The sequence below is a fragment of the Rosa rugosa genome, chromosome 6 (genome assembly GCF_958449725.1).
Source record: "Rosa rugosa chromosome 6, drRosRugo1.1, whole genome shotgun sequence".
Taxonomy (NCBI): domain Eukaryota; kingdom Viridiplantae; phylum Streptophyta; class Magnoliopsida; order Rosales; family Rosaceae; genus Rosa; species Rosa rugosa.
In genome coordinates, this window is record NC_084825.1 from 16,962,960 (window position 1) to 16,981,646 (window position 18,687).

At 37.4% G+C, this 18,687-nt stretch overlaps 2 protein-coding genes across 2 annotated transcripts; one reads left to right on the top strand and one right to left on the bottom strand.

The window, feature by feature from the left end:
* Nucleotides 1-206: 206 nt before the first annotated feature.
* Nucleotides 207-4,993, top strand: LOC133717096 (uncharacterized). Its single transcript, XM_062143746.1, has 7 exons — nucleotides 207-349; nucleotides 430-529; nucleotides 1,901-1,984; nucleotides 2,776-2,815; nucleotides 3,511-3,579; nucleotides 3,682-3,791; nucleotides 4,639-4,993. Exons 1-7 carry the CDS (start codon nucleotides 325-327, stop codon nucleotides 4,766-4,768), a joined length of 558 nt encoding a protein of 185 aa, XP_061999730.1. The 5' UTR covers nucleotides 207-324; the 3' UTR covers nucleotides 4,769-4,993.
* Nucleotides 4,994-12,797: 7,804 nt separating this feature from the next.
* On the bottom strand, nucleotides 12,798-18,439 carry LOC133715227 (vacuolar protein sorting-associated protein 60.2). The gene is made up of 7 exons (XM_062141641.1): nucleotides 18,247-18,439; nucleotides 17,911-18,062; nucleotides 17,746-17,839; nucleotides 14,091-14,162; nucleotides 13,882-13,993; nucleotides 13,334-13,494; nucleotides 12,798-13,207 (listed from the first exon to the last, which is right to left on the bottom strand). Exons 1-7 carry the CDS (start codon nucleotides 18,313-18,315, stop codon nucleotides 13,154-13,156), a joined length of 714 nt encoding a protein of 237 aa, XP_061997625.1. The 5' UTR covers nucleotides 18,316-18,439; the 3' UTR covers nucleotides 12,798-13,153.
* Nucleotides 18,440-18,687: the final 248 nt, after the last annotated feature.

An 18,687-nucleotide genomic window follows, 5' to 3' on the forward strand; every position in this document is an offset into this window, starting at 1 on the left:
AATATTACTCCGATCAATCACCTGTTTAGCAAAGTCACAGCAAAGATGGTCTCTGCTTTCAAGCCCCATAGGGCATATTTCTAAAACTTGGTTTAGTTGCACTCCCTCTAGGCTTTTTCTTCAAATATGTTAGTTGGATTATTTTTGTATAAAAATAATAACAAAAGCAAAAGAAAACAAGAAAGGAAAAAAAGTGAATGAAAACTAGATTGCCACGTTGTGCGCCATGAGTCACTACTTTCCGTTGTTAATACTCTCATCTTCTTCTTTTCTGAACTCTGAAACTCAGAGTGACTTCCAAATTGCTGTCGTATCAGATCGACCATGGAAAAAAATCCAGAAGCACAAGGTGTAATTTCTTTGTTTAGATTTTTGTTGTAGACCGATTATTGTTGATTTTAACTAGTTTGCTGTGTGTGCGTTTTGAAGAGACATTGGATGAGACTAGAGAAGCGTGCTGCAAAGGCGCATGCGAATCAAGTTCAAGAAAGCGTCTTGCTGATGACATAATTCCTCACATTCTCAATCTGTGAGTCTCCCTCATTATTGATATATTGAATGAAAAAAACACAAGTAACATGGAAGGATCTGTGTGTAAGCTGTTTCCAAAATAGTTTATATGAATTTATATATTGAAGCTTAAACTACAGAATCATATTAACAAAGTGAACAAGATAGTGGTTTTAGCATGTAGGCCAGTTGGTAAGTTTGTCTTTGCTGAGTCATCATACCTTCTTCTTGGGCATTGACAATTGTAGTATGCATTGCATTGCAAAATCATACAGATTTTTTTTTTTTTAACAAAGTATTATTTCATTAAAGACTGCAAAAAGCAGCAAAAGATATGCAACTAGAGGGAAAAACCAGATACAAAGAACTATTTATCAGATTGACTCCTACGCACAGACTCCTACACACACTAGGAGGCGCCGACACACCTTCATTTTTTAAAACATTTCCCAATGACAGTGGAGGGTACCGAACCCAGTTCCCCAACATCTCCTTTTAAGCTTGCATTGGAAGCCAATCTGCGGCACCATTCAGATCTCTCTTGACTAAACTCCAACACTACCTTGAAAACAATGTATTTACCCTGAAACTTCCTTTCAATCAAGGATAGATTTCCCAGAAACTGCATTGATTCTGATTTCTAATAGCAGAAAGTAAGGATTCTGAATCACCCTCAACCACAATGGCTAATCAACCCCAGTAAGGATGCTGGAGTCACGAGACTTGGCCAATCTCAAACCCTCTAAACTGTAGACACCTCAGACTGAATAGTTGAACTCGAGAAGAAAGAGTCTGGTGCCAGCAACCACCAAGCCATTCCTATCTGTTGCAATAACCCCAGCACCTACACATGTAGACACTTCATCTCATGCATTATCACAGTTGATCTTAATAGCATTATTAGTAGGAGCATCCTGTTCTTCCTCCAGTAAATGATCCAAGATTGTATTTAAATTCCACTGAGGTCTATTCCAATCAATTAAATCAGCCACCCAGTGGTAAAAGTCATACACAGAAGAAGCATTTAACTTCCCTCCCGGAATACCTGGCACCCATCTATCAGTCCAAACCAAAATCGACTCACCGTTCACAACTTGCCATCTAGCAAACTCACTCATGCCTTTTCTACCTTCAAAAAGCTGCTGCATGCCCAAGATCCCCTGGAACATACAGATGATATTCTTGATGCTTGATCAACTAAAATTAATTTATAGTGTAAAAGATGCAAGGTGATAGTTACACTTGTGCTTACCATATTGATTGAATTGTATTATATATAATATACAAGTATTTTTTTTTTCCCTTTAGATAAGAAAAGAAAGTTGTGCATATGAACCCTTGGTATGTCCCAGCACAGGTTACCTAACAAGTTTGTATTGAATCATTCCAGATATGGGTCTCGTGCAACACCTTCCGACTTTGAAATTTATGCTCCAAATGCTTCATTTGAGGACCCACTGATGCGTGCTCAAGGGTACCCTAATTGTGTTAGTCAATTATTAATGAATTTTTGTTTAATTATGCTAGAATGATGAGACCGGTAATTAATGTAGTTAGATACAATTTTGCTTGGAACTTTATGCATGACTCTTCTTTAGTTTCGAGACTTAACTTTTATTTATTTAGTTTCATTTGTTTCTTTTAAAGGTGGAACTTATGAAGAGAGACTTAGCATTTCTAGTAGAGTATTATACAACTTTCGTCATTGGAGTTAATTAGGTTGTTCATATAATTTCTGCTACATAAACAATACACTCAGTTTATTAATTTCCTGAAATTGGCTATCTAGAACCAAGACGAAGAGGATAATAAATTGATTAGAGTTTGTTTGAAAACCTGTGTTGTATTAACAGGAGAAACAAAATCGGTACTGTATGCATATGTGAGAAATGGCTCTGGAACAGCCAAATTGAGTTCTCCCACATTAACAGGAGGGATGTATTTTAAGTTTATGCACTATTTCAAAGTCATGTATTTCATTCATCCAGCAATGTGCACTACTTCAAAGCAATATGCAGCAATTTTATCTAGACTGATATAATTGTTCCTGGAGGTAAAACTTTGTGTTATATCCAATTTGAAGAATTGAAGGGGATGTTCCTAGATTGTTTGATCATCATTTTGCAGTCATGTAAAGAAACTTCACATTAGACTAAAAACCATTTATATAAGGGTTTGGGGTTTAGGATTTTTGAATGATTTTGCTGGTTCATCAATTTTCTGAGGCCGGAATTCGTTAACCTATCGATGTATACTAATTGGCAGGTTGAAGCAGATCAAGTCAGCATTTTATTCACTATCCAAGGTATTGTATCTATGCCAACTAAAATTGTCATATTTGCTTCTGTGAACTCTTAGCATGTGAGGGATAGCTTTTGGAACTTGTTATGCGAGCACACCAAGGCTCTTTATCTTTGGTTTTCTTTTTACCTATTTTGTTTTTAAGTTACTGTTGGTGGAATAATATAGTAGTTTGAAGTGTATTTGGAACCTAACAAGGAGATTGATATGGGAACTTTGGGATGTGGGAGAGTGGGTTAGAATATCAAATTTGCTCTTAGTGTTCAGACATTGAAACTTCAGTTAGAATCATATGTGCCTTTATAGGTTAGTATAGGCTTTCCAATTAACAATAATTATTTAACTAGCTTCAAACATCTGTGAGTTTGTTTAGGGTTCAGGGTATTGCATATTGCTTAACCAAACCCCCATCTGGAAATAATATACTTTACATTTACTTTCTCTGTATCTCCAACTTGAAGGTCATTGATCATGACGCTATTTGTGTGTTAGCATATTTTTATAATTGGAATTGCATCCCGTGATAGAGTATAAAAGTATTTTAGGTGGGATAAGAGTCCTATAATCAGTACTTACAATTTTATAGATATTTATATGATGAATCTAAATTATGTCTTAAATTATTTCTCTACTGGCTGCTATTCAACATGTTAAGCAATTCAACATCATTGGTTTTCTTCCCCTCTCCCTATTTTTCAGGTTTTCAGTGAATCAAGAATTGTGGAATACAACATCCAAGAAAATATGCTTTCTCCCGAAAATCATGAGGTCCAGAATTATTTTTGTACATTTTCTTCCAAAATATATGTTTTTGGGTTGATATCGTTTAAGAAAACATAATTAACAATTTATATTGATCACTGAATGCAGATATTGATCGATAACAAACAATACTACAAATTCTTCGGAAGAGACATAAATGTGACGTCACTCATCAAGTTGTATGCCTTGGAAGGAAAAATTGTTCGTCACGAAGATTGGTATTCACTATAGCTCCAATATTGTTTGATCTTCAATTTACTTTTGGCCCATAACAATTTTTTTGATTTTACAAAAGAGTATTTTAGCTGATTATAAATACCACAGTCCTTATAATTTTCATGAAATCAAACAAAATATTGCATAATGTATGTATTCCAGATATCAAGTCAGATTTAATCAAATTACTGTAAACAAGTGTCTGCATCTGGGTTCATTTTATATAATAAGACTAATGAACAATTTTGTTTCAGAGCTAATGTTTAGGGTAATTATTTCTTTCAAATGATCGGATGTTTTAGGAGGTCACTTGCTAAGAACATAATTGTAGAGATAAAGGCTCTTTAGAATATAACAACTCTAAGGTATTCAGGGGATGCTTTTGTATAGGCCCCAGAACGCATAGTATCTATTGACATAGGATTTCTTGAGTATCAGTCTTATGTGAACTGCGAAAACAAGTCTGGAAACTACAGTTCAAGTTTAGTTATCCCGTGTTTTTCTTATCTTAAATAATACGGGCTAATGTTTAGGGTAATTGTTTCTTTCAATGACTGGATGTTTTAGGAGGTCACTTGCTAAGAACATAATTGTAGAGATAAAAGCTCTTTAGAATATAACAACTCTAATGTATTCAGGGGATAGTTTTGTATAGGTCCTAGAACACTAGTATCTATTGAAGTATGATTTGTTGAGCATCAGTCTTATGTGAACTACGAAAACAAGTCTGGAAAGCAGTTCAAGTTTATTTATCCCGTGTTTTTCTTATCTTTAATAATACGTGCTATGGTACCCAGATTAACTTTTTCTGTCAAAATAATGGAGCAAGTGAGCATGAAATATTTGTAGGTGGGACAAGAAGCCTCTTTTGAACAGAGAAACAGTTAAATTACCACTGATGGGCCGAATTATGGAACTGAGTCGTAGAAGTTCAATGCTGGCAACTCATGTTATGATGGGGTTTGGGAAGGACCCATAACATATATATATATATATATATATATATATATATATATATATATATATATATATAAACTAAAGGACGATGTATGTATACTTTGTTTTCCCTTAGCGTTTGGTCATGTGTTTATACTTGGAGAATCCATGATTAGAGATATGTAAACAACAATAATTCAAGTCGAACAGCTCTTATTTGTATATGTTTTATCAAGACAAAAATGAAACTAAATAACTTTATAAGGTATTGCAATTGAGTTTATTTATTTAGTTATTTTTAATTTCTGAAAACATGAGTAAATCTCTATAAAAGGAGTGCTGAAACTTGGGAAAGTTGGCGGCGATTCCTCTGGGTAGTGGTGCTTCTTTTGGGGTCGTCTCCGATAGTTCATGGTGTCTTTTAAGTTTTCTTCTTTTTTGTTTTTTTTTATGAGAAACAAAATCAACAGAAACACAACTACAAAACAAAGTCCTTAACAACTCCCCTCCCAGCTTTAAATGGAACGCTGGAGACACAGAAAAAGGGAAGGTGATTAAGTCAAACTGAGGAATTTCTATGCTTAAGATCAAAACTAGCTAGTTTATCAACCACAATATTTTCTTCTCTAAAAAGATGTCTGAAACAAATGAAAACAAAGTTTCTAGCTACTTTCTTGATATCTTCTACCAAGGTTTGATTCTCCAAGGAATTGATACCTTTCCCAGAATGCAATCAATCAACAACTTGAAGACCCCCTCCATCTACACTTTAAAATGATGATAGAAAAGAGCTGAATGAAGACCATTCCTAAAGGCCAATAGCTTTAGCTATAAGAACACATCACCAACTTTTTTATTTTTGGAGCAGCAAAAAGAGGGTGACCATCTGCATTTCTAAGAACAAAACCAATAGAAGTTGATCCTACATCAACAGATCCATCAAGGTTAAGCTTAATCTGTTCCTTATCTGGAGGTTGCCATTTGATCTGAAAATATTTAGAGACTTTAATGTTATGCTTTTTAGGGTAAAAACTCCAGTCATGAGATCCCAACAAAGCAGCCCCATAAAAAATTTGTGAAGGGGAGGGAACTAACTGATGAAAGATCAATTTATCCTTGCATGTCAAATCGACCAAGATAAAACAAGGATACGAAGATACATTAGGGTTCTTGAACAAAGAATCAATCAAATCTATATAAGTGACATTCTAGTTTAAGGGATTAGGGCAGTTACCTGCCATATTCCAAACATTGATAGAAAAAGAACACTTCATAAAGAGGTGATCAGTAGCCTCAATATTAGTATCACAAAAAGAACAATTAGGAGAAAATTCGGCATAATTACTCCTAAAAATAGACTACACAGAACCTGTAAAGACATTCTAACACTTCTCAATAATCATAACCGTCCTCATCTCTTGGAGCCTACATGCTCCCCATAATTCATAACCAACTCCCCAATAATTTCAATAAGTTTGAATCTACTCAAAATACAAATTTATTCAAATGTTGGTAGTCAAAGCTATCTAAGGATTTAAACCAATATATTACATAAGTAGCTTAAACAGTAACCTACAATCCAGATCAAAGTGGTGGACATTACGCCTCAATGCCTACGCACGCTCGACCTTAACACTGTAGATTGGGCATGAAAAACCGAAAATCCCAAGGAAAAAGCATTTGAAAACTATTAGAGTGAGTGGACGAAAAATAAATAATTGCAAGTAAAGTAAAATAAGAAATTTAATGCTTTCCCAATTTTAGTCTCTTAAAATCAGAGCATGCAGTACAAGTTCGAATAAGATCGCTAAGTATAATTCATTATGAAATCAGATTCTAGTATCTTAAAAAAATCATCTCAAATCATCACATAAAATATTCCATAACTCATTCAGTAAGGTCTCATAAAAATACTTTTAATCATTTTCTAATATTGAACTCTTAGAATATACTGTAACTCATCTCATTTAAAATACGCGATGACTAGAGGGCACTGCCTGTTTGGACCCAAAATGAACATTTTGGCCTGACAATGCACGTCTTGGAGAAATTGAGCCAATATCAGTGGCTCAAGCTATATATTGTCGACAAGCTCGAAATATATATTTAGAGGCTAAATAAAGCCTACTATGGAAGTATGACAAGTCAACTTTAGCATATTTTCCTACTTCGGCTAGGAAAAACCGAGCTAGACAAGGAAGGAGGGGTGGAAGACTAACCAAATGAAATCTAAATGTGCTGAAACTTTCCAGATCCATTCTAGACAGCCCAAGGATCATTTCTTATGAAGAGTGCAAGAGCTTTTTTTGAGTGGAAGGCCTTCAAACAATCAGCCCAATTTTCTACAGAAGCAAAACTGGAAAACTGGACCTGTAAGAGGTCCAGCAGTATTTCAGAAGCCGACTTTCAGTGCCACCAAACCCTCTGTCAACGTGCTTCGGTCCTAGTCTCCTCAGGAGCCGACGATAGTGCCGCGACCACAACGGTTACAGAACCAGCCAAGCAAGGGTAACGCCCTAGCAACCCAGCCAAGCTAAAGTCACGCTTTAGCAAGTTCTCCTCACTTCCCGGTGGTTCTCGCTCTGCTCGATCTACAACATCGAGTATCGATTTGGTGATTTTCAAGAAGCTCAGCAAAAGTCCTCGCCACGAGGCACAAAGAATCCCACGACGAGGTTGGTGCTCTCCTCGTCCACAATCGCTCAACAGAAGTCAGGTCAAGGGACACCCCGACGACCGCACCCGAACGGTGCTGGCACGCCCGCGCAAGAAAAGAGACTGTTGACCAGCTGCAGCAAAATTGGAGCCAAACATTTTGGCACGCCCAGTGGGACAAGACATTCAACCACCGGCCTTCAAAACAAACATTTTGGCACACCCGGTGGGACAAGGTTAGAATTTTTTTTCTTTTCTTGAAGACATTCAACCACCGGGCTTCAAAACAAACATTTTGGCACGCCCAGTGGGACAACATCAGAGTCTTTTCTCTTGAAGCACATTCAACCACCGGGCTTCAAAACAAACATTTTGGCACGCCCAGTGGGACAACATCAGAAGTTTTTCTCTTGAAGCACATTCAACCACCGGGCTTCAAAACAAACATTTTGGCACGCCCAGTGGGACTACACTAGAGTCTTTTTATGTTCACCATCATTGGGATGCCAGAGGAAATTCTTTACCAAAAGAAATTCCTGAAGTCATGGCGACGATAGAAGGCTATGTGCCCATTCCCATTCCAGAGAATGCGAGCATAGAAGAGCGGCTTGATATCCTTCAAAAGAATTCTACCGCATACCATGAGAATCTGAGTAAAGCCCTCGCGGAGGACCGTCGACGGCTCGATGAGTTCACGATTCCAGAACTTGCTCGCGAAGAGGTCATTTCTGAGACTAACTTGCCTATAGGTGGCAATCAACGTAAGGGTCTCACTGTTGAGTCACAGCCTTACACAGAGGTTGTGCATGAAGAAGACGGTCCACAAGAATGTTTTTCTGACAATGAAATTGTCTCTGAACATATAGCTGATTTCTCCACTGATCAAGCCAAATATGTGGCTACTGATCAGATGCATGGGGGGCAAGATATGACCCATGATCATCCCTTTGATCAAAAGAAGCAAGTTCATGATCATTTTAATTGTGACTCTGCTACTGGACGTCATGGGGAAGGTGATCAAAATCAGGACCAACTTAATTATCAATTAAGTTGTGGCCTACAGAAGCCAATCTGTGGCTTTATTAATCAATTCAACTTGAATTTCTTCATATATTCTTCAAGGCCAAGCGGTGGCTTTGATATATGTGGAGGGCACATCTACAACCCACGTTGCATGAATGGCCAGAACAATTATTTTAGTGGCCAAGTTGTCCTTCGCAACTGTAAATTCGAGTATCATCAATACAAGTTAACTCTTGTTTACAATTATCCAGCAAGTGAAGCTCTTGACGTGAAGAATTCAGACCAGCAAGTGGTCGTCTATAATGGCCAATCTGTGGCTAATCCTGAAGACACCATGTTCTATGACATGGTAGTTGGCGACAAAGCCGATCTTGAAACATCTTCATCTCCAAAAGTGCAATTGAAGATCATGCTTCGCCAACCAATAAAGATACTTGGGGGGCAAGATTACCCCTCTCTCGAGCCAAATTCCTCCAAATTCTTCAAGGAGAAGTATCTTTGTTCTTTTCCTACAAGCTCTCACAGGAGGGATTTTTACCCTACAAATTTTGATACATCGGAGCTTGGAATGAAGCATAGATGGCCTCCCCCGTGGTCTTCTAGAGGTTAGCCAAACGTGTCGTTGCTAGCTCCTTGTTTTGTTGTTAATTTTCTGTTAGTTTTTAGTTTTTTACCTTTATTTTCATAGTAAAAAAAAAAAAAAAAAAGTTGAATTTGGTAAGGGGTTGTGAATCATAACGGAATAGGTGAAGTCTCTTTTGTTAATATTGGCCTAAACTCCTTATTGGTGCCTAGTTCAGGTCCCTTAAGGTTAAGGGCGGCTTTTATTAACACTTGTTGAACTGTCTTCACACTTATGACCTTTCTCATCTTAGTAAGTATAGCCTATGTGAAATGGTGTCTAGAAAGGGGACAACGTTCATGACAGGTTCTTGAATCCAGAAGTGCGTGCAAATGGGCCTAAACCACTATGTGGGAGTAGCTCATGCCAAAATGGATTCTGCCTCTCTTGTTCGCCCTCCCCCATCTGGCCATTTCAGTGAGGTTGCCCAAAGGATTTGAAAGAAAATTTGTGTCTAGACGACTATACTTGGGCCGCATGTCTAAACCTTGATTCACATTGTCTTATTAAAAAAAAAAATACAAAAAAAAAAAATACAAAAATACAAAAAGAGTTTCAAATTTGTGCGTCGCGGAGGATGCAAAAAATTGTGTTCTTGCCTAATAGTGGCTGGAACTTGCTAATATACTTAAGAGGCCATTGGTATTGGTCTGGGCACATATACAAGAGGCATTTAATATGCCTAGTATGGTATTAGCAGTGGAGGAGGTCAAATCAATATTTTTGCCAATAATTGTGGCGAAAGCTGGGTTACGAATTGTTGGCAGCGAAGTGGTTTTAATTACATGGCCTCGCAAATGATGGTTCGCGAAGGAAGACTGGCGATTAATATATGTATGCTCATTATATATAATTAAGAGGGAGAGAGTCCACTGTTCAAGTAATTTTAGTCAAGCCAATACAAGTGGCTTTGGAGCAACGACATTATAAGAGCAGTGCTGATTCAAGACCTCTTCAGTCAAGACGAAGACCCTTTGACTTCGAGGTCTGGGGGGCAATGTTTGGACCCAAAATGAACATTTTGGCCTGACAATGCACGTCTTGGAGAAATTGAGCCAATATCAGTGGCTCAAGCTATATATTGTCGACAAGCTCGAAATATATATTTAGAGGCTAAATAAAGCCTACTATGGAAGTATGACAAGTCAACTTTAGCATATTTTCCTACTTCGGCTAGGAAAAACCGAGCTAGACAAGGAAGGAGGGGTGGAAGACTAACCAAATGAAATCGAAATGTGCTGAAACTTTCCAGATCCATTCTAGACAGCCCAAGGATCATTTCTTATGAAGAGTGCAAGAGCTTTTTTTGAGTGGAAGACCTTCAAACAATCAGCCCAATTTTCTACAGAAGCAAAACTGGAAAACTGGACCTGTAAGAGGTCCAGCAGTATTTTCGGCCCAACCACATGGAATAAAAATCTGAAAATTTGTCAGGATGATCTACACTCATAGTGGAATATTTCATATGAAGAAGTCGAAGGCATATAATGAAGTCTTGTTGGAGAAATAATTGAAGGAATAAAGGGTCAGAAACTGACCTAAAACTAGCTCAATATTCACATGTTCATGTTTCCTACCCACATGAAGAAAGCTAGATGCTTTTTTCTTTTTCCTTGGATATATTTTTCTTCTACAATCTCTTTAATAGATCATCACCACTTCCATGTTGCTGCACCTTCATACTTTGCTTTCATTTCATCTTTTCTCTATCTTTTCCATATTTTACAAGTGAACTTAAATCTACTTTCATTATTTTTCTTCCACTCATCATTTCACTCTTCTTTTTCTTCCCTATATAAACACCTTCTCCTCTCATTCTAACACACACATTCACATTTAACAACAACATCTCTAAGATGATCTAAGTTCTCTCTAGAGCAAACCTCTCTAAGAGCAACTCCTCTCCCTCTCCTTCTCTTTCTCTTAGCGGTGATCTCACTCCTAGTCCTAGTCTTCTCAGAAGCCGACTTTCAGTGCCACCAAACCCTCTGTTAACGTGCTTCGGTCCTAGTCTCCTCGGGAGCCGACGGTAGTGCCGCGACCACAACGGTTACAGAACCAGCCAAGCAAGGGTAACGCCCTAGCAACCCAGCCAAGCTAAAGTCACGCTTTAGCAAGTTCTCCTCACTTCCCGGTGGTTCTCGCTCTGCTCGATCTACAACATCGAGTATCGATTTGGTGATTTTCAAGAAGCTCAGCAAAAGTCCTCGCCACGAGGCACAAAGAATCCCACGACGAGGTTGGTGCTCTCCTCGTCCACAATCGCTCAACAGAAGTCAGGTCAAGGGACACCCCGACGACCGCACCCGAACGGTGCTGGCACGCCCACGCAAGAAAAGAGACTGTTGACCAGCTGCAGCAAAATTGGAGCCAAACACTGCCGACTAGTCATCTCATGCTATCTAGAGGGTATTGCCGATCAGGTGACGCATCGGAGGGTACTATCAACCGGATATCGCCAACTAACCATCTCATGCCATCTTAAGGGTACCTGCCGACCAGATGAGGCATCAGAGAGTATTGTCGACCGGATATATATTATGGAGGAGACTGGTGACCAAAATATTGTCTGGAGGGTACTGCCAACCAAACTATTACCTGGAGGGTACTGCCGACCAAGTAATGTATGCATGTGCTTACATCATCATCTTTCGTAATTTACCTCCTCTAATTCATAAATTGAACTCATTAATTCTCTTATAACTTTCTTATTTCGTCCACTTTCCGAAAGCAATTTCTCAATAACTCAATACTCAAATTTCTTGAATAAAATCATCATAGAAATCTCTATAACTCGTCAACTTTCCAAAAGAAAATCTTAATAGCTCGAAATTCAATTAACTCGATAATTAATAAAAGCTTTCGGAAAGGAAAACTCAATCTCAATTTAACCAGCTTCATAATCGACACTAAATCATCGAAAGCATAAATCATAAAATCTCGATAATTCAATCATAAATCAAATCATCGAAAATCGTACTTCATTTATTATCAATATAAATCAATATGATAAATTAATATTTGGAAATAAAATTGCATGCACATTTAATTTAAAAAGAAAATGTCCACTCACTGAATTACGGCTAATGCTCGTTGTTGAAAACATTAACAGTTCCTTATAGTTAGATTTATCATATTCATAAAATGTAGAACCAGGAATTTAATGAAGAGCCAAATGTATGTTAATCGTATTAGTCTTATTTTGAGTGGCAAAGGGGAAAGGGCAATTGATAGTACTTAATCATATAAAGAAGCAAGAACCAACTATAGGTTAATTAGATTAATGTCGACACCTTTGAATGTGACTTTACCTCTTACTATGAACCTTGAAATGTGTGGATCTTTAAACCTCCTTAGAGCATGTCCACCGAGGGCCAAAGTGCCCCGTTGCCGCATGGATCTGGCCTTAAAAGAGGGAGTATTTTCAAAATCCAAGTTCCAGTACTACCCCAAAGACCCGACAGATGAGGAGGATATAGGGGAAAATAACTAAGAGGAGGGATGTCATGGTGGTGTTGAGCTTCCGAAAACATAAACCAATAAAATCGTAATTAGAAAAGCATGAACAAGAAGAAGGGTTTTCTTCAAATCAAACTTTCGTCTATGAGATTCATTTTTCATGGACAAATACCCTCATGTTTATGTGCTTTTTGAATTCATTTGAAACAATTTGACAATTTTAATGTTTAAATTATCAATAGTGACTAGTGTAAAACAATGCTAAACGTAATGAATTAAAAGTGATACTTTTGAAAGTTTAAACGGGTCAAAATTGAATAATCATTTGTGATTTTCCCTTCGGCTAAAATAACACACAGTGCTTACAAAACAAAGCACCTTTGAGAATGAAATCCAAACGACACATGAACCGAGCTTGCGTGGGAATTTCATTTCTCCGGTGTTGGATGTCTTCAGAAAAATTATTTTATTCCTGTGACTTCCTCCTATTACGTTCCAAACAGTCACTAGTATTATTATAGAATGCTGAAACCCACACAATGCCACTGACAAATGCAAATCCAATACATAAATTTTAACACAGATGAATCTATATTCACTTCTGCACAATATGGTTACAAAGAACTTGTTTTATCTCCCCTGATGCACAAGAGACAGCTAATTATACTCTTATCCACGAAGTGTTGCCCGAGGGACAGCAGGTAAACCCAATTCGTCCTCAGCCTGCAAACATTTGATTGTAAGGAAATTAGCAAAAGAAAAGAGTGAAAATGATGAATGGCATTCAGGGCAATGCAGTACCATGAAGCAAGTGTTTTAAATATGCATAAAATTGATTAGAGCGTATACCTGGCCATTGGATCTTCCAGCTGGGGCTGCTGCATGTCCTATGGGTGCTGAAGGCAAATTGAGCTCTCCATGTAAATCGGATTCCTGATCAGGTTGGAGATAGGATGGTACCCCATCAGACTCAGTTTCCATACCCATGTCTGCTTCTAGAGCATCCAACTCTGCACATAAAATTGAGAAGTAGAACAGGTAAGAACAGAACAAGATCGTTTCCCAAACAAATGAACAAAAAAAATAATATAACAAAATGGTCAGATTAAATTACAACACGATCACAGGAAGATCTTGATGCATTAGTGGTCAGAGCAAGTAAAGTGACTAAAATATTAGCCCACAAGATGAACAAGGCAGTTCCTCTACCCTATAGTCCCAAAGTCTGGAATTCGAGAAACGTTACACATCCAGATTCATCAATAACGCAAAAGTTCAAACTATTTAGATGATTTACTACAAAAAAGCCTCTGGGAAACATAAATCAGAAGGATTGCTGCTTTGAACATGTGTGGAAACTGAAATATATTAGGGACTTGACATGATTCCAAGCTTACCACCCATAAGTTCCTCCTCATCAATGTCATCAGGAACACTATAGCTTCTACCAAGCGTCTCTTGAATTTCATTACTTACATCCATCAGGTCCATCATCTCATCTTGCAAATTCTACACACACAGAGAGCATTCACATGCCAGTAAGATATACTTTCACTGTAGCTAGCATGAAAATAAATGGAAGCAAACATAGCAACAGATTACTGACATCAATATCTTGAATCTTAACAGTTTTCATCATTCCTTTCAATTCCTTGTTCGCAGATTTCATAGCTGTCATCTGCATAAAACAAACCAAAGTCAATTTGCAAAAAACAAACCAAAGTCAATTTGCAAATCAAACTGTAAAATGCAAAATATATGCCTCCGGGAAACGTAAATGGATACCAAGAATGAGTAGTGTAGAACCTAAGACACATACAAATTACATATTTTAAAAAAAAGACCCTCCCCAGAATCAAATGGTCCATCTCCTACCTCTCATGAGGTAGGCAGCAGGTTCCAATCAGGTTACAGAAAAAGCTCCGCCTCAACATCCTTGAACTGTGCCCCTTGGGATGCTACCAAGAAAAAACAACTTTAAGGTGAATATACCATAGCCCCAGTGCAACTACAGTGACTCTTTAAGCGTTGTAAATCAATTTTTATTTTTATCTAATCAGCCAAATCTGATTATCCCTTGATTTTGGCATCTTATAGGCATCTTATCTAAACACATTACAAACAAGAGAGACTAGGTAGCATGCCCAAGCCCTCAAGGCTAGATGGGTAATCTCCTTAAAAAAAAAAAAAAAAAACTCAAAAGATACATGCAGAAAATTGGAACTTTTCATCCATATATAAAATGCTAATTGAATACACTGCCAAAGCACTATTTGATCGACTATGGTTCTATAAAAAACAACTCGGTTTGAAATAGATGTCTACTAATGGTTCTATCACTCATGTCCTTCTACTGGCACATGGATTCAATAAGTTTATATTTTCTCTGAGAAACCCTACTGATAGAAGAGGTACAGAGAATGCATAAGGAATCCACAGCTAGAAGGCAGACAAAAACAAAGAAGACAGCAAACAAAAACAAAAAAAACCAGCCTCATTTTACAGCACCTAACCCATTCATCATAAGAATGAAATAATCCCTAAAAGCATCACTAGCCCATAATATAGACCAACTAGAGGTATCTAAGTAAGTGATAAAAGATGCACTAGCTCCTGCTCCTTGAAGGTTATTAAACAAATCTTCTAGTCTTGGAAGTAGGTACTTTGTTTTAAGCGACCAAATTCAACTCCCATGAACCATATACTCATGGAAGCATCCTACTTCCTGAATAATATCAGTGCTCCTTCCCAAGGTGACTTCGTAAGACAATCATCAGATAGTCTTTTATGAAGTAACTTATACACCTGGTACTTTAACTCTTTTCTCTGTAGGTGCCATCCTGTATGGACACTTCTTTTCTCTGATTTTTTTAGGTTGTTTTTCTTTCTTGAAAAAAAAAAAATAACAAAAACAAAAACAAAAAGCAAAAAACAAACATACAAAACAAAAACGAAAGCTGAAAAAAGTGAGTCTTTTGGCAAAGTTACAACATAGGGTACAGGCAGCCACATTCCAGGATCAACTCATCAGTCACCCACCAATTTCTAGCACTATTCTTCAGCATGAACACTGCACAAGTAACTCTTTGAACATTTCATAAATCAATAAAATTTGATCACTTTGCAGCTTGAAGCCATTTCTCATCAACAGAGGATCTGTTACGCCCTCAAATAATGGTTGCTGGATTTTTCCACACTAATCGATAATACCAGCTCCACCAGTAATCCACGTTTCCTGGTCTTGTACAACATTGCCCAAGCACATAAGTACTTGAATAAAGGGCTGGAGTATCGTATTAACATTTGCTAGCTTAAGAAGCCATCTCATAAGTAGCATAGACAGTCTCCAGAATCTTAATTTGAACTCCCTTTTAAAGTAACCTACTCCCAGAAAATTGTTTATTGGTCGCATAAGGCAACAGTTGAAGCAAGCATATATCATAACATAATCAAAGATAGTGGGTCCTGACAATACGGGATTTGACTTCCCACTCTAATTCTAACTAAAACTCAACAAAACTTTACAACTCTGTTTTGATACCATGAACTTACATCCCTATCCCTCAAGGCCAAGGGTGTGATTTCTCTACATCAACATAAAATCCCACAGAACGAGCGAAATATTCAAGGCACTAAGCTCTCATGCCATGATTGGGTCAACATTGGTTCCACTTAACAATATTAAGGATCCTCTAGGTGACACTGGCATTGAAATCCTTTTACCCCATTAATAATAGCGCGTGAATATTCTCAATCAGACAACATATACATGTATGCATACATCTATATCTTACACGTTCAAGATTGTAATGCAATAACACCATGCAGGGTCAAGCCTGTAACCTAACTCCCACAACCTCTTGACCTCTCTACCACTTCTTTCAAAATAATCCTGCACCATCTTTCCTAGAAGATCTTTAACATTGATAAGGAGCTCTACTTAGTGAACCTTTAGTTACATATCACATATTTTCCCCTAGGAAGGAACACAAAATGTGAGGCTAGCATATTATGCTTGTCCAGCACATCAACGCACCGAAGCTATGCATGTCATGCCATTAAATCTCTAGCACTTATCCAATAGAGCTGCGAGTCAAATCACACATGCCGCGTCTTAGAGACCATACAAGAAAAACTTCTCAAACGTGTACACAGAACTTAACGCACCAAGTAACTCCAAAATTGAAAGATTTAGACATGAATGATTCATAGTGTCTAGAATATACCTTTTTGCATGAAAAGATCCCAAAGACATTTTCCTAACCACTCTTTCCAACTTATACTTGTGACAACCTTTCAAATATATATATCCAAATCTCTAATCGCTGTTTCAAAGTATGTCTAGTGTATTTACTATGTAAACTTAAAGGAGGTTTAAACAGTCAGATTCCCTTCAAAGACGTAAGAGCACTTTCTTGTAATATTAGGAACATAGAAAACGATGAGCAACGATACCTTTGTACATGCTTAGACCAGAAATCCTAGAGTTATGATAGCTGTAGGAAAACAATAGAAAAATTGTTGTCAGCCTTGTACAGAGGGTGAGCAGTATAGTCCAACTCCTAGTAGGAAAAAGGTTAAAGTGGTTGCTAGATCAGGAAATCCAGCATACAAAACTAGGAGGAGAGGCTGAAAAAGACTCCTTTCCTAATCTTTTTCCTCCCTTCTTTCCAAACTTGTCCTTCCTCATTTCGAATGAGGGAAAGATAGCGGTAGTGATGTAGTTAAAGGTGCCTAACTAGAAAACTTATAAACCGAGTAGCGTCTAAGTCAATTGTGATTGTCAAGGGAGTTGGTGTAAACTGAAAAGCAGGTTGAGCTCCACTGGAGAACCAACTTATTTTAAGGAGAAGAAATGAGCAGTCCACGGGGACATTAAATAGTCAATTGTCTTTGTGAAAGTGCAAGCTTATCATGTATGATTCCACGTATGATTTAGAAATTTCTTTTAAAGGGGAGAGACTTTGGCACACTAAAAAAAAAAAAAAAAAAAATTTACCAGTATGACTTGCATTAATATATAAACATGAACATAGTATTACTTAATAGTTTATATTTTCATATAAACACATTAGCTTACTCCTTAACTAAATGTAGGTGTCATTCTATTTTGTACTTTTTGAGAATAGACCTACCGGTTGAGGCAAGAAATCTGTGGTGACACATTGATAGCTGCCACACTACTAACAATCAAAATACTCCAACACATGGATGAAGTAATAGGACCTAGACTATGGTTAAGATAAGAAGTTAAGACATACTGTTTGCTGAGCATCTTTGATACCCTCTGAAGCAAACGCAACTTGATCGAGGTTAAATGTCTGATTATAGAGCATGTCACGTTGTCCTTCATACCTGTCCAAGAGAGGTTAGCAAAACTAACATATTTGTTGAAGTAGTAGAAGAAGAGGAATACAACTACTGACATTCGCTTTTGCTTGAGAACCCTCATGGCTCTGGACTTAACAGCTTCCTGAGCAGGGCCAGGCCTTGTCTTCTTGATCTGCTCTTTGTATCTATTGAGTTCAACATCAAGCTTCTTGATCTTCTCATCCACTGTATCGCCTCTTTTATTAATCTGTTTGTTTGTTTTGCAAATAATAAATAAACCAACATCAAGTTTTAGCACAGAAGACCAATCTAAAAGCTAAAACGCCCAAATCCGACTCCCCGACACCACAAACAGCAATTAAAGAAGAGCCCTATGGGGGAGGCTGGCTTTAATAAACAACAACACAAGGAGAGAAGAGAGAGCGACGAACCCTATCGGAGGCATCTCCAACAGAAGGAGGAGGCTCTTTGTCTTTCTTGGCACCGAATACCCTCTTCATCTGATCTTCTTCTTCTTCTTCTGTCTTCAACGATTTATCCCTAGATAGATAGCTACCTCCGATCTCGATACGCTCTGATTTTTTTTTCCTTTCTCTTGGGAAAGTATCAACGCCGATTGAGGGACAATTACTTGTACGCGTAAGACTTTATATAATATACACATATTAGCATGGGCCTACACACACATAGGGTAGGAGGATTTTTTTTTTTTTTCTAGTGTTTCTGAAAATAGTGGGAGTTTTGGAAACCCATCACGTTTCCATTATATTTATTTATTATTATTATTATTATATTTTTTTAAAATTAGTTTTATTATCCATATTGATTATTTATTGATTCAAGAAAGAACTCCTAAAACAGCATATATAATT